The 16,016-nt window shown below is 45.1% G+C and overlaps 1 protein-coding gene across 14 annotated transcripts in view; it reads right to left on the bottom strand.

Annotated features, from left to right (window-relative positions):
• MROH7 (maestro heat like repeat family member 7) overlaps window positions 1-16,016 on the bottom strand; it is a 73,126-nt gene that overhangs the window by 46,999 nt on the left and 10,111 nt on the right. For 10 of the 14 annotated variants that reach the window (XR_004185402.1, XR_004185401.1, XM_031669154.1 and 7 more), the window contains 2 exons: window positions 14,390-14,424; window positions 12,217-13,521 (listed from right to left, as the gene is read on the bottom strand). The exons of 2 other annotated variants lie outside the window; for them this stretch is intronic. Coding sequence is in view for 10 of the 12 variants with exons in the window: in XM_031669154.1 (XP_031525014.1) it covers window positions 12,217-13,447 (1,231 nt within the window). In the remaining 2 variants the exon portion in view is untranslated. Of the gene's footprint in view, window positions 1-12,216; window positions 13,522-14,389; window positions 15,356-16,016 lie in introns of those variants that run through there. 2 more of the 14 variants (XM_031669138.1, XM_031669139.1) reach the window with 2 other exon arrangements.

Here is a 16,016-nt window from a genome sequence, read left to right as displayed (position 1 = left end):
AAAATGCATGCCCTGAATCTAATCATGAGCAAGCATCAGACAAATTGAAACTGAGGCACATCCTACAAAAATAGCTTGCCTGTCATCTTCAAATGTATCAAGGACAGGAAAGTCAAAGAAAGGCTGAGGACTGCAGGAGACAGATCAGACTAGAAAAAAAGTACAATGAGTGGTTCTGAACTGGATCCTCTTGCTGTAGAGAACATTACTGGGAAAATTGGTGACTTTTGAATAGGGCCTGAGGATTACATGGTAGCTGTGTATCAATATTAATTACTTGATAGTGATAGTTATATTTTATCCTTTTTTGTAAGAAGTACACTCTGAAATTCTGGGGTGATGCAGCATCATTTGGAAACTGATTCTTAAATGATTCAAGGAAAAAAATTTATAGTACATTTTCAACTTTTTTTTTCCTTTGAGATGGAGTCTCACTCTGTTGCTCAGGCTGGAGTGCAGTGGTGCCGATCTCGGCTCACCTCAACCTCCACCTCCCGGGTTCAGGTAATTCTCCCACATCTGCCTGCTGAGAAGCTGGGTTTATAGGTGTGTGCCACCCTGCCTGGTTAATTTTTGTATTTTTAGTAGAGACAGGATTTCACCTTGTTGGTCAGGCTGGTCTTGAACTGCTGGCTTCAAGTGATCTGCCCACCTTGGCCTCCCAAAGTGCTGGGATTACAGGCATGAGCCACCACACCCAGCTCAACTTTTCTCTAAGTTTTGTTTGGTTTTGTTTGCAGACAGAGTCTTGCCCTGTCATTCAGGCTGGAATGCAGTGGTGCAATCATGGCTCACTGCAGTCTCGACCTCCTGGGCTCAAGTGATCCTCCTACCTCAGCCTCCCAACTAGTTGGCGCTACAGGCCCATGCCACCACATTTGGCCAATTGTTAATTTTTTTGTAGAGATGAGGGTCTCATTTTGTTGCCCAGGCTGGTTGTGAACTCCTGGGTTCAAGCAATATTCCTGCCTCAGCCTCTCAAAGTGCTACGTATTACAGGTGTGAGCCACCATGCCCAGCCCTAGATTGGTTTTTAAAAATCATTTTTAAAATATTTTTAAGGCCAAGGGTGGCAGCTCACACCTGTAATATCAGCACTTTGGGAGGCCAAGGCAGGTGGGTCACCTGAGGTCAGGAGTTCGAGACCAGCCTAGCCAATGTGGTGAAACTCCGTCTCTACTAAAAATACAAAAATTAGCTGGGCATGGTGGCAGGTGCCTGTAATCCCAGCTACTCAAGAGGCTGAGGCAGGAGAATCACTTGAACCCAGGAGGCAGAGGTTATAGTGAGCTGAGATTGCTCCACTGCACTCCAGCCTGGGCGACAAGAGTGAAACATTGTCTCAAAATAAATAAATAAATAAATAAATAATATTTTTAAGTACCTACTATATGACCAGTACTGTTCTAAGCACAGTTAATAAAAGTGAACAGGGCCAGACGTGGTGGTTCATGCTTGTATTACCAGCACTTTGGGAAGCCGAGGTGGGCAGATCACCTGAGGTCAGAAGTTCGAAACCAGCCTGATCAACACGGAGAAATCTCATCTCTACTAAAAATACAAATTAGCCAGGCGTGTGGCACATGCCTGTAATTCCAGCTGCTTGGGAGGCTGAGGTAGGAGGATCACTTGAGCCCGGAGGATCACTTGAGCCCAGGAGTTTGAGTCTGCAGTAAGCTATGATTGTGCCATTCCACTCCACTCCAGCCTGGACAACAGAATAAGACCTCATTTCTTTAAAAAATTTTTAATTTAATTTAATTTAATTTAAAGATAAATAAAAGGCTTCATCAAGCCACAGACTCAGAAAAAATAGTCAAAATTCATGTATCTAACAAAGAACTCATATCTATATTACATAAAGAATTCCCACAAACCAATAAGAAAAAGAGACACCCCAATGTTTTTAAATGAGCAAAATGTACATGTTGTTGCCTTCTGAAATTTAAAAAAAAAAAAGCGCAAAATATTTGAACTGGTACCGCACAAAAGAGGATATGCAAATTGCCAATAATCATGTAAAAAAGTGCTTAACATCAGTAGTTATCAAGATATGCAAATTAAAACCACAATGAACTATCACTAGACAGAAACCCCCTAGAATGACTACAACTATTTATTTTTTTATTTTTTATTTTTCTCTTTTTTTTCTTTTTTTTTGAGATGGAGTTTCACTTTTGTTGCCCAGGCTGGAGTGCAATGGTACAATCTTGGCTCACCGCAACCTCCACCTCCCAGGTTCAAGTGATTCTCTTACCTCATCTTCCTGAGTAACTGGGATTACAGGCATGTGCCACCATGCCCGGCTAATTTTTTGTATTTTTGGTAGAGACAGGATTTCTCCACGTTGGTCAGGCTGGTCTCGAACTCCCGACCTCAGGTGATCCATCTGCCTCGGCCTCCCAAAGTGCGGAGATTACAGGCGTGAGCCACTGCACCCGGCCTGACGACAAATTTTTTAACTGATAATGCCAAATGTTGGTGAGAATGTGGAACAATTGAAACTCACATAGTTTATGGAAGCGTAAATTAATTCAGTCATTGCTGTGGTTTGAATATTTATGTCCCCTTCAAAATTCATGTTGAACTTAATCTCCAATGCAATAGTATTAAGAGGCAGAGACTTTAGGAGGTGGTCAAATTGTGAGGGCTCCACCGTCTAGAATGGGATTAAGGCCTTTATAAAAGAGGCTTCATACAGCGTTCAGCCCCTTTTTGTCCTTCCACCTTCCACCATGTAGGGATACAGCAAGCAGGCCCTCACCAGACACCAAATGCTGCTGCCTTGATCTTGGACTTTCAGTCTCCAGAACTGTGAGAAAATAAATTCCTGTTGTTTATAAATTACTCAGTCTCAGGCATTTTGTTATGGCAGCACAAAAAGTCTAAGATTACCACTTCGAAAAACTGTTTGGCAGTATCTCTTAAAGCTATAAATATGCCTGCACTATGACCCAGAAATTCTACTCTGAGATAAATAAGTGTATCTCTGCACCAAAAGTCATGGTCAACAACGTTCACAGCCACTTTATTAATAACATCCAAAAAATAGGAAAAATTCTAATGTCCGTCAGCAGCAGAATAAATAAACAAACTGTGGTATATCCATACAATGGAATACTACAGAATAACAAAAACAATCTACTATTGAAATACACAATATGGATGAATCCAACAGACATAATGTTGAGCTAAAGAAGCCAGAGTCAAAACAGTAAATATGGCCGGGCATAGTGGCTCATGCTTGTAATCCTGGCACTTTGGGAGGCTGAGGCAGGTGGATCACCTGAGGTCGGGAGTTCAAGACCAGCCTGACCAACATGCAGAAATCTTGTCTCTACTAAAAATACAAAATTAGCCAGATGTGGTGACTAACACCTGTAATTCCAGCTACTCAGGAGGCTAAGGCAGGAGAATTGCTTGAACCCAGAGGCAGAGGTTGCAGTGAGCCCAGATCATGCCATTGCACTCTAGCCTGGGCAACAAGAGTGAAACTCCATCTCAAAAACAAACAAAAACAAACAAACAAAAAACAACAACAACAACAAAAATTAGCCAGGTGTGGTGGCAGACACCTCTAATCCCAGTTACTCAGGATGCTGAGGCAGGAGAATTGCTTGAACCCCGAAGGTGGAGGTTGCAGTGAGCCAAGATTGTGCCATTGCACTCCAGCCTGGGCAACAGAGTGAGACTCCGTCTCAAAAAATAAATAAATCAATCAAAATTAAAATACAAAAAACTAGCTGAGCGTGGTGGTGCATGCCTGTAATCCCAGCTACTCAGGAGGCTGAGGCAGGAGAATCACTTGAACCTGGGAGGCAGAGGTTGCAGTGAGCCGAGATGGCACCATTGCACTCCAGCCTGGACAACAAAAGCGAACTTCTGTCTCAAAAAAAAAAAAACACACACACACAGAGTAAATACAGTAGTATTCTATTGGCAATAAGTTCAAGAATAGGCAAAACTAGTCTATGGTGACACAAATCGGAATTGTCACCTCCAGGGCAGTGATTATCAACCAAGAACAGTTGTCCCCCCCCACCCCCATGGAATATTCAGCAATGTCTGGAAACCATTTCGGTTTTTACAACTTGAGAGTGGCAATGGGAGGTTGCTACTAGCATCTACTAAGTAGACTCCAGGGATGAGTGCATCTCATAATGCACAGAACAGCACCCCCATCCCCACCACCAACATAGACACACACACACACGACAAAGAATTTCCCAACACAAAATATCAGTAGTGCCAAAGCTGAGAAATCTTGCCCCAGAAGAAGGGATACTGATTGAAAAGGGACACAAGTGAAGCTTCTGGGCTTCTGGGACTTGATCTGAGTGGTAGCTACCACAGTGTATACTTACATAAATTTTCATTAAGCTATACATTTGAGATGACTAGCACACTTTACATATTTTACTGATCCATGTTATACCCCAAAAAAGTTTTTAAAAGGCTACTATAATTTGAAAATACATTGTTTTAAACTGAGCTGATGGACAAAATGCTCCTATTAAAAAAGTGAAGAGTGGCCCTGATAGCCAAAACAATCTTGAAAGAAGAACAAAGCTGAAGGACTCATACTTCCTGATTTCAAAACATACCACAAAGCTATAATAATCAAAACAGCATGGTACTGGCATAAGGACAGACATATAGACCAATGAAACAAAGTAGAGTACCCAGAAATAAACACATTTATGGTAAGTCTATTTTTGACAAGAATACTAAGAACATTCACTGGGGAAAGGACAGTTTTTTCAACAAATAGAGCCAGAAAAACTGGCTATCCACATGCAAAAGAATGAAGTTGTTATATGAGGTACCTAGAGTAGTGAAAATTATAGAAACAGTAAAATGGTGGTGCCTAGGGGCTGGGGGACTGGAAAATGGGCAGCTATTGTTTAATGCATATGGAGTTTGAAGTTCATAAGATGAAAATAGTTATGGAGAAGAAATGGTGCCAATAGTTGCACATTATGAATATATTTCATACCACTGTATTAAACTGTTCACTTAAAAATGGCTGGCCAGCCGGGCGCGGTGGCTCACGCCTGTAATCCTAGCACTTTGGGAGGCCGAGACGGGCGGATCACAAGGTCAGGAGATCGAGACCATCCTGGCTAACCCGGTGAAACCCCGTCTCTACTAAAAAATACAAAAAACTAGCCGGGCAAGGTGGTGGGCACCTGTAGTCCCAGCTACTCGGGAGGCTGAGGCAGGAGAATGGTGTAAACCCGGGAGGCGGAGCTTGCAGTGAGCTGAGATCCGGCCACTGCACTCCAGCCTGGGTGACGGAGCGAGACACCGTCTCAAAAAAAAAAAAAAAAAAAAATGGCTGGCCAGTTATGGTGGCTCACACCTGTAATCCCAGCACTTTGGGAGACTTAGGCAGGTGGATCACCTGAGGTCAGGAGTTCAAGACCAGCCTGGCCAACAAGGTAAAACCCCATCTCTACTAAAACTACCAAAATAAGCCAAGCATGGTAGCACACACTTGTAGTTCCAGCTACTCAGGAGGCTGAGGCAGGAATACTGTTTGAAAATGGGAGGCAGAGGTTGCAGTGAGCTAGGATCATACCACTGCACTCCAACATGGGCAACAGAGTGAGACTCCACCTCAAAAAAAAAAAAAAAAAAGGTTAAGATAGGGCCAGGTGTTGTGGATCATGCCTGAAATCCCAGCACTTGGGGAACCCAAGGCAGGAGGATCACTTGAGCCAGGAGTTCAAGACCAGCCTGGGCAAAATAGCAAGGTCTCATCTCTACAAAATATTAAAATTAGCTAGATGTGGTGGTGTGTGCCTACAGTCGTAGCTACTTGGGAGGCTGAGGTGAAAGAATCACTTGATCCCAGGAGTTTGAGACTGCAGTGAGCTATCATCACTCCACTGCACTCCAGCTGGGGTGACAGAGTGAGACCCTGACCCTAAAAAATAATAATAATTTTAAAATGTTTGAGATGGTAAGGTTTGGCTGGACATGGTGGCTCATGCCTGTAATCCCAGCAGTTTGGGAGGCTGAGGCAGTGGATCACTTGAGCACAGAAGTTCAAGACCAGCCTGGGTAACATGGTGAAACCCTGTCTCTACTAAAAATACAAAAATATTAGCTAAGTATGGTGGCACGTGCTTGTAGTCCCAGCTGCTCGGGAGGCTAAGGCAGGAGGATTACTTGAGCCCCAGAGGTGGAGGTTGCAGTGAGGCAAGATCATGACACTGTACTCCAGCCCAGGCAACAGAGTGAGATCATCTCTTAAAAAAAAAAAAAAAGATGGTAAGGATTTTTTTGTTTTTTATACAGACAGGGTCTTGCTATGTCGCCTGAGCTGGTCCCAAACTGCTGACTTCAAGTGATCTTCCTGCCTTGGCTTCTCAAAGCACTGATATTACAGGCATGAGTCATTGTGCTGGCCTAGATGGTAAATTTTGTTATGTACATTTTACCACAATTTAAAAATTGGAAAAAAAACTTTGTAATTTTAATTTAATTTTATTTATTTATTTACTTTGAGTCAGAGTCCTGCTCTGTCACCCAGGCTGGAATGCAGTGGCATGATCTTGGCTTTCTGCAACCTCTGCCTCCCAGGTTCAAGCGGGAGCCTCCCGAGTAGCTGGGATTACAGGCCCTGGCCACCACATCAGCTAATTTTTGTATTTTTAGTAGAGACGGGGTTTCACCATGTTGGCCAGGCTGGTCTCAAACTCCTGACCTCAGGCGATCCACCCACCTCAGCTTCCCAAAGTGCTGGGATTACAGGCGTGAGCCACCACACCCAACCTGAAAAAAAAAACTTTTTTTTTTCTTTTTTGAGATGGAGTCTTGCTCTGTCACCATGGTTGGAGTGCAGTGGCTCAATCTCAGCTCACTGCAACCTCCATCTCCAGGGTTCAAGCGATTCTCCTGCCTCAGCTTCCCAAGTAGCTGAGATTACAGGAGTGTGCCATCACACCAGCAGATTTTGTATTTTTAGTAGAAATGGGGATTTGCCATGTTGGCCAGGCTGATCTGGAACTCCTGACCTCAGGTGATCTGCCCACCACAGCCTCCCAAAGTGCTGGGATTACAGGCGTGAGCCACCACACTCAGCCAGAAAAAAAGAAAAACAAAAAACTTTCCAATTAAAAAAAAAAATACATTGGGACGGGTGTGGTGGCTCATGCCTGTAATCCCAGCACTCTGGAAAGCCAAGGCAGGCAGATCGCTTGAGGTCAGGAGTTCAAGACCAGCCTGGTCAACATAGTGAAACTCCGTCTCTACCAGAACTACAAAAATTAGCCAGGCATGATGATGCATGCCTGTAGTCCCAGCTGCATGAGGCTGAGGCATTAGAATGGCTTGAACCTGGGAGGCAGAGGTTGCAGTGAGCTGAGATCGTGCCATTGCACTCCAGCCTGGATGACAAAGCAAGACTCTGTCTCAATAAATAAATAAATAAATAAATAAATAAATAAATAAATAAATAGGCCGGGCACTGTGGCTCACACCTGTAATCCCAGCACTTTGGGAGGCCGAGGTGGGTGGATCACGAGGTCAGGAGTTGGAGACCAGTCTGACCAACATGGTCTCTACTAAACCCCATCTCTACAAAAACACAAAAATTAACCAGGCATGATGATGCATGCCTGTAGTTCCAGCTACTTGGGAAGCCGAGGCAGGAGAATGGCTTGAACCTGGGAGGCAGAGGTTGCAGTGAGCCAAGATGGCACCATTGCACTCCAGCCTGGATGACAGCAAGACTCCATCTAAATAAATAAATAAATAAACAAACAAATAAATAAATGGGCTGGACACTGTGGCTCACGCCTGTAATGCCAGCACTTTGGGAGGCCAAGGTGGGCAGATCACGAGGTCAAGAGTTTGAGACCAGCCTGGCCAACATGGTGAAACCCCATCTCTACTAAAAATACAAAAATTAGCCAGGTGTGGTGGCGGCTGCCAGTAGTCCCAGCTACTCAGGAGATTGAGGCAGGAGAATTGCTTGAACCTGGAGGTGGAGGTTGCAGTGAGTCGAGACCATGCCATTGCACTCCAGCCTGGGTGTCAGAACAAGACTCTGTCTCAAAAAATAAATAAATAAAATAAATAAAAAATAAGAATAAATTTGGACTCTTACCTTATATATATATATATAATTTAACTCAAAGAATTTAAGAGCTAAAACTATAAAACACAGGGGAAAATCTTCATGACACTGGATTTCGCAACAATTTCTTGGATATGGCACCAAAAACAGAGGCACTAAAAAATGGAATATAACCTAAACCATTGAATCACACTTTGGTTTTGTTTTTGTTTTTGTTTTTTGAAAAGACAAGGTCTCACTCTATCGCCCAACCTGAAGGGCAGCGGTACAATCACAGCTCATTGTAGCCTCCAGTACCTGGGCTCAAGCAATCCTCCCAGCTCAGTCTCCTGAGTAGCTGGGACCACAGGCACACACCACCATGTCTAGCTAATTTATTTTTGTTTTTTGTAGAGACAGGGTATTCCTATGTTGCCCAGGCTGGTCTTGAACTCCTGGGCTCAAGCAATCCTCCTGCCTCAGCCTCCCAAAATGCTGGGATTATAGGCATGAGTCACTACACTCTGCAAATGACACATTTTATTTTTATTTTTTATTTATTTTTAATTTAATTAATTAATTAATTTATCTATTTATTGAGACAAAGTCTCACTCCATCATTCAGGCTGCAGTGGCGTAATCTTGGCTCACTGCAGCCTCCCAGTTTCAAGCCATTCCCAAATAGTTGGGATTATAGGCACGTGCCACCACACCCAGCTAATTTTTGTATTTTTAGTAGAGACGGGATTTCACCATGTTGGTCAGGCTGGTCTCAAACTCCTGACCTTGTGATCTGCTCGCCTCAGCCTCCCAAAGTATTGGGATTACAGGCATGAGTCACTGCACACAGCCCCAGCTAATTTTTTGTATTTTTAGTAGAGACAGCATTTCACCATGTTGACCAGGCTGGTTTTGAACCCCTGACCTCAAGTGATCCACCTGCCTCAGCCTCCCAAAGTGCTGGGATTACAGGCATGGGTCACCACGCCTGGCTGACACATTTTAAATGGGTGAATTATATGGCTTGTGAATTATATGACAATAATAACTGAACATCCACATGCAAAATAATGAAGCTGAACCCCCACCTCACACCATAAACAAAAATTAGCACAAATTGTACCTAAGACCTAAAGGTAAAAGCTAACATTATTATACTCTTAGAAGAAAACATGGGCATAAATCTTCATGATCTTGGACTAGGCAATGGTTTCTTTAAATATGACACCAAAAGCACAAACAATAAAAGAAAAATTAGACAAATTGGGCAATGTCAAAATTTAAAACCTTTGTGTTTCAAAGGACACCATCAAGAAAATGAAAAGGCAATCAACAGAATAGAAGAAAAATATTAGTAAATTGGCCAGGCATGGTGGCTCATGCCTGTAATGCCAGCACTTTGGGAAGCTAAGGAGAGAGGATTGCTTGATCCCAGGAGTTCAAGACCAGCCTGGGCAACACAGTGAGACCCTGCCTCTACAAAATATACAAAAGTTAGCCAGGTGTGGTGGTGCATGCCTGTGGTCCTAGCCACTTGGGAGGCTGTGGTGGGAGGATTGCTTCAGCCTGGGAGGTGGAGGTTGCAGTGAGCCGAGATCATGCCACTGCGCACCAGCCTGGGTGACAGAGTGAGACCCTGTCCCAAAAAAATACAAAATAAAAATACAAAATAAAATAGCCAAAAGATAGAAACAACCCAAATGGCAATCAACTGACATAAACAAAATGTGGTGTGTCTATATATGGAATATTATTTAGCCATAACAAGGAATGAAGTACTGATACATGCTACAAAAAGGATGAACCTTGAATACCTTCTGCTAAGTGAAAGAAGCCAGTCACAAAGGATGACATATTATATGATTCTATTTATATAAAATGTCCAAAATAGGTGAACTATAGAGACAAAAAGTAGACTAGTGATTGCCCAGGGCTGGGTTGAGAGCTGGCATGGGTTGAGGATGATGTCTAAGGGGTGCAGGGTTTCTTTTAGGGATGATGAAAATGTTCTAAAATTGATTGTGGTGATGGTTGCACAACTCTGTGTATATAAAAAGCCATTAAATTACATACTTTAAAAGAGCAAATTGTATTTACAGTTATATTTTCACAAAGTTTTTTTCAAAAAAAGAAAAACTTGCAAAAAAAAAAAAAAGTTCCTCTAGATCACCAGCATCATCAATACCAAGTAAAAATTTTATTAGAAAATAAGATACTATAGGCTGGGCACGGTGGCTCATGCCTGCAATCCCAGCACTTTGGGAGGCCAAGGTGGGCAGATCACGAGGTCAGGAGTTAGAGACCATCCTGGCCAACATGGTGAAACCCTATCTCTACTAAAAATACAAAAAATTAGCCGGGCATGATGGCACGTACCTATAATCCCAGCTACTCGGGAGGTTGAGGCAGGAGAATCATTTGAACCCAGGGGGTGGAGGTTGTGGCGAGTGGAGATTGCGCCATTGCACTCCAGCCTGGGTGACGGAGCAAGACTCCATCTCCAAAAAAAAAAAAAAAATACTGTAAAGTATCTACGATTAACCCATCCCAGGGTGCACTAGACTTCTAAGAAGAATTTTTTAAATCCTAGTAAAGCATATATCCTATGTAAAGGAAAACATGAATCCGTAAATAAGTTGATAACATTCTTTAAAAAATGCCAACAAGACTTTTTTGAGGCCCTAAAAAAAATACCTAAGAAACCCTAGAAATGCATTCCAAAATGTGCAGAGTCTGGGCGTGGTGGAATATGCCTGTAGTCCCAGAGTTCTGGGAGGATGAGCTGGGAGGATAGCTTGAGGCCAGGAGTTCAAGACCAGCCTGGGCAACATAGCAAGGCTCCATGTCTACAAAACATAAAAAATAAAATTACTCAGGTGTGGTGGTGTGGTGTGCACCTGTACTCCTAGCTACTTGGGAGGCTGAGGCAGGAGGTCTCCTGAGTCCAGGAATTCGAAGCTGCAGGGGAGCTATGATCGCACCATTGAACTCCAGCCTGGGCAACAGAGTGAGACTTTTGTCTCAAAAAATAAAATAAAATGTTATTTACTAATAGCTAACCTGAGGTCAGGAGTTCAAGACCAGCCTGACCAACATGGCGAAACCTTGTCTCTGCTAAAAATATAAAAATTAGCTGGGTAGAGTGGTGGGTGCCTCTAATTCCCGCTACTCAAGAGGTTGAGGCAGGAGAATCACTTGAACTCAGAAGACAGAGGTTACAGTGAGCCTAGATCGAGCCATTGCACTCCAGCCTGGGCTGCAGAATGAGACTCCCTCTCAAAAAAAAAAAAAGGGATTCTCATTAGATATGAACACCTACTTACAAAACCATGGTCCTTTTTAAAAAATCTTAATACAGTATTGGTGAATGGACAAATAAAAATTGATTAAGAAAAGATATTTATAGCATCAGAAACTGACAGGGGATTAATTTACAGAAATCCTACATATCAGGAGGGAGGCACAGGTTCCAGACAGGACCCCAAGGCTTTGCTCAGACCTGAGAAGCCAGGTCTGAAATGTATCAAGGAAGAAAGAGACATACATTTTGAATGGAAGGGATAGTCTGTTGATACAATAGACTTATAATTTGGACAGAGTCCAAGTATTATTATACAGTGATTTTTTTTTTTTTAGACGAGTTTTGCTCTTATTGCCCAGGCTGGAGTGCAATGGCGAGATCTCAGCTCACTGCAACCTCTGCCTCCCAGGTTCAAACAATTCTCCTGCCTCAGCCTCCCGAGTAGCTGGGATTACAGGCATGCGCCACCATGCCCGGCTAATTCTTTGTATTTTAAGTAGAGACGGGGTTTCACCATGTTGGCCAGGCTGCTCTCAAACTCCCAACTCAGATGATTCACCTGCCTCAGCCTCCCAAAGTGCTGGGATTACAGACGTGAGCCACTGCGCCCGGCTGTATACTGATATTACAGTTAAGGAAGTTGAAGCTCAGGGAGATTAAGTAGCTTGTCCCAAGTCACACTGCTAGCAGAGGCCGATTATTAGATGTCTAGTATAGAATTAATAGATCATATGTTATCAACTGCCTGCTGTCCCCTTCCTTCCTTCCTTCTCCTCTCCCTGCCCTACGAGTCTGAAGACAGAATTCCCCCAGGACAGTGCTTTTTCTAGGGCTGCGGCCCTGGCCTTACCCTCAGGGATGCCTTGCAAGATCATGGCATCCTTGCCTGCGGGGTTGGAGGTGGGGAGTCCCAGCGGGAACTGGTCCACCTTAATGCTGGCCATCTCACTCCAGCTCTCCAGATTCTCCTCCAGGGGTACAGTGTGGATGCTGTTGTCCTCGGCATCATCCTGCTGACTGCTCAGTGTCAAGGTGGAGGTGTCACTGAACACGAGGCTGGAGTCCAGGCTCAGAGTCTCATTGGAACCCAGGATTAGAGTCATGCATGAGGGTGGAGAGATGGTGGAGTTGGGCCCATGGGTGCTGGAATGGAGGCTGATACCATCACTAGAGCCAGGAATCAGGGTCACATATGAGGCTTGAGTGATGGTCATGTTCAAATCAGATCTGGGGTGGCCGGTGGAAGCCACATTCATGGTTCCCTTGGAACTTGTGCTCCAGGTGGTACTAAAGGCTCCTTTTGAAACAGACCCAGAGATGTTATGTGAAGCCAAAGTGATGGTCTCATTTGTGTCTGGGATTAGGGTCCCACGAGAATCTGGAGCTACATTCAGGTTCAGCTTGGAGGTGTTTCTTGAGCCCATGTTGAGCAATGGATTGGAGTCAAGGTCGAGAGAAGAGTTGGAGGCTGGAATAAGGAGTGCTTCTGAGCTTGGCCTAGAGATGCAGTGACCCAGAACCAGGCCTTCTCTGGAATGGTGCCTTATAAATGGGTTTAATTCATGCCTAGAAGGGTTGGAGTTTCTCTGACCCAACTCAAAAATCTTACTTGAGAGGCACTTGAAGGCATCTTCAGAATTTGACTGAGGGTGGTTCCCGGAGCTCAGACCAGGGGCCTCAGTAGAGCTGGGACTCAGAATGGGGTTTGAGGCTGGACAGAGGTGCCCCTGTGATTCAGGCCTTGAGACATCCATGGAATCCAGGTCCAGGGCTTCACCAGAGCAAGAACTGGTGATCTGGAGGGAGGCTGGAGTTACAGCCCTGCTGTCATCAGGTCTGGGGGTGTTTTCAGGCACCAGGCCCGAGGCCTCCCCTGAGACAGGACTCAGAGAAGGATTAAGATCTGGAACGAGAGCCAAGCCAGGACTTGGGAGTAGATTCAGCATAGGCACATGAGCCGTGTCTGGGTGGGGCCGAGGGATGGTACCAGACCCTAATCCTGGGGCCCCACAGGAGGGGAGACTTGGTGTCATCTTTGGGTCTTCATGGAAGACCAGGTTAGCCCCTGGGCTCAGGGCCATGTCCAGTCTGGAGGTCTCTCAGTGCCAGTGCCCCTTTCTCTCCAGCAGCCAACTGTCACGCTCCCAGAAGCAGTCTCGAGAGAGAGAAAAGACAAATGCAGCCATACCACACCTGTTAAGGCTTTTCCAGGGCTCCCACTATTCTTAGGATGAAAGCCCCTTGCTGTGACTTACAAGGCCCTGGTGACTGTGCCCAGCCCACCTTTCCATCCCATCACTCGCCACTTGCCTCCGCAGTCTCTCAGTTCCGTTCTTTGACCACAACCTGCTCCCTCCTGGCTCATGATCCTGAACAAACTCAATCCCCTCGGTTTGTGAAATTGCATGGGGGTAATTCTCATTATCCTTTGCTTAATCCTACTTCTAGCAAAATACTCAGCACATTTCATTCCAGTGACTCATTTAGTGGTCTAGCTCTTGCTAGAGATGAACTTTGCAATGACAAAAACTGTGTATACCTTGGCCCCTGGGGCAACCCCAGCTCCTAGCCCAGTGCCAGTTACACAATTGGAAGCTTACACACAGACAAATGAGGAATCTCTTCTACTTTAAGGCAGAAAAAGGGAAGGAAGAGCCTCGTTATGAGTTACCTCACTTCCAGCTGGCCACATGCGACAGGGTAACCTAAGTGTACCAACAAGGAGCCCTGAGCCTTGCAGAATTGGGGTGCTCCAAGCCAGAGACAAACTCGTAAGTTGCTAGAACTACTCTGCCAGTACACATGGCATTAGGTTCTCAGAGCAACCCTGGCAAAGCTGCCTATAGCCTTAACAGTTTGCCTGTTCTGGGTGAAGCGGGCTATGTGGAGGAGACCATGGGGCAGCTGTCAAACACCTGCCTCAACACAGCAATCTAACTGCTGGATGAACTCCTCAGTCCTCCCACTACCCCCACCCTCAATCTGGGGCCACCCTCCCTGTGGGAATCATGGGGACAGCTCACCTGCATGCATGGTGTTTTTAAGCAGGAGTGGGCCCCTGGGAGGAGATGCAGAAGGAAATCAAGTCAGGGAAGAGTGCCTTTATCAACACTTACTGCACAGTCCACAGGCCAGGCATGCACATCTGTTAACAAGCTCCCCACTACACACACACACACACACACACACACATATACACACACACACACAGAGTAAGTTAGATATTTATACATGAGGAAGTGAAGGTCAAAGAGAGGAAGGCCACTCACCCCACTGGCCCTCTGGGCAGCCAGCACCATCTCTAAGCCATCCCCCTGGTAAACCCCTCCATGGCTTCCCGTTACCTTTAGGACAGAGTCCTCCAGTTGTTAGCAGACCCAAAAGGCCCTTCTGTATCTGGTCCCAGTCCCCTTTTCACCTTTTTTGCCCCTCCATATGTCCCTTTCCTTTTCCATTCCACCCTTGCAGGGTTCCTTTGACTTCCTCCAAAGAGGAAGGCTCTCCCAGTTAGGTCCGGGTCTTCTTCAGGCTGGGCATCCATCTCCACTCCCCTTCCCCAGCTGATGCCTGCTGCTTCACCCTTTCAGGTTTCAGCTCAAATGCTAAGAGCCTTCTAGGGCCCCTAGACAGGTGGGGGCCACCTGAAAGTTCTCAGGCCACCTTGTTCCTTCCCACCTCTTGGCTCACAGTATCTGGCTTCCCCGATGAGGTCCACTGATGCAGGAACTGCACGTGCCTTGTCCTCTGCCAATTTCTAATGTCTAGTATAGCACCGGACACCAGTAAATGTCCAGTGCCCGCTTGTGTTATTTCATTATTTTCCTCTCTTCTTGTTTGTAGTTTTTGTTTTGTTTTTAATTTCTTTTGGTAAGGGGTGAGGACAGAACCACACAGCGGTGGTGGGGGAAGGACCAGGGAGATGAGACAGCTGGGGAAGAGAAAAAAAAATGCAAGAAATAGGGAGTGCAACTGGGTGCAGGGGCTCAGGCCTGTAATCCCAGGACTTTGGAAGGCCGAGGCGGGAGGATTGTTTGAGTCCAGGAGTTTGAGACCAGCCTGGACAACATAATGAGACTCTGTCTCTACAAAAAAAAAATACAAAAATTAACCGGGTGTGGTGGCATGTGCCTGCCATCTCAGCTACTCAGGAGGCTGAGGTGGGAGGATCACTTGAGCCCAGGAGGTTGAGGCTACAATGAGCTGTGATCGCACCACTGCATTCCAGCCTGAGTGACAAAGTGACACCTTGACTCAAAAAAAAAGTGGGATGGCGATGAACGTGCATAGGGAGAAATACTAAACAGTGGTAAGGAAAGTAGGGAGATGAGAGGAACAAGGAAGGAAGGGAGGAGAGAGAAATGCAAGAGGGAAGAGAAGAAGGAAGAAAGGAGAGGTAAGAGAAGACAAGGGAGGGATAAGGGAGAAGACAAGAGGCAGTAAAGAGGAGAGGGAAGAGGAAGGCCAGAGGGAGGGAGAGGAGGAAATAAGAGAAGGGCAATGGGTGGTGAGGGGAGACTCTTCTTCGTTTGATGATGTATTCTTTCACTAACTCATTTCATCATTTCTTCATTTATCATTCATTCATGTGCTAACTCATTCAGTGAATCATTTACTCACTCCACAAATTTTGCTGTGTATCTTTATAGCATG

Source organism: Papio anubis, chromosome 1 (assembly GCF_008728515.1).
Source record: "Papio anubis isolate 15944 chromosome 1, Panubis1.0, whole genome shotgun sequence".
NCBI classification, from domain to species: domain Eukaryota; kingdom Metazoa; phylum Chordata; class Mammalia; order Primates; family Cercopithecidae; genus Papio; species Papio anubis.
This window is presented reverse-complemented; position numbering and strand designations above follow the sequence as displayed.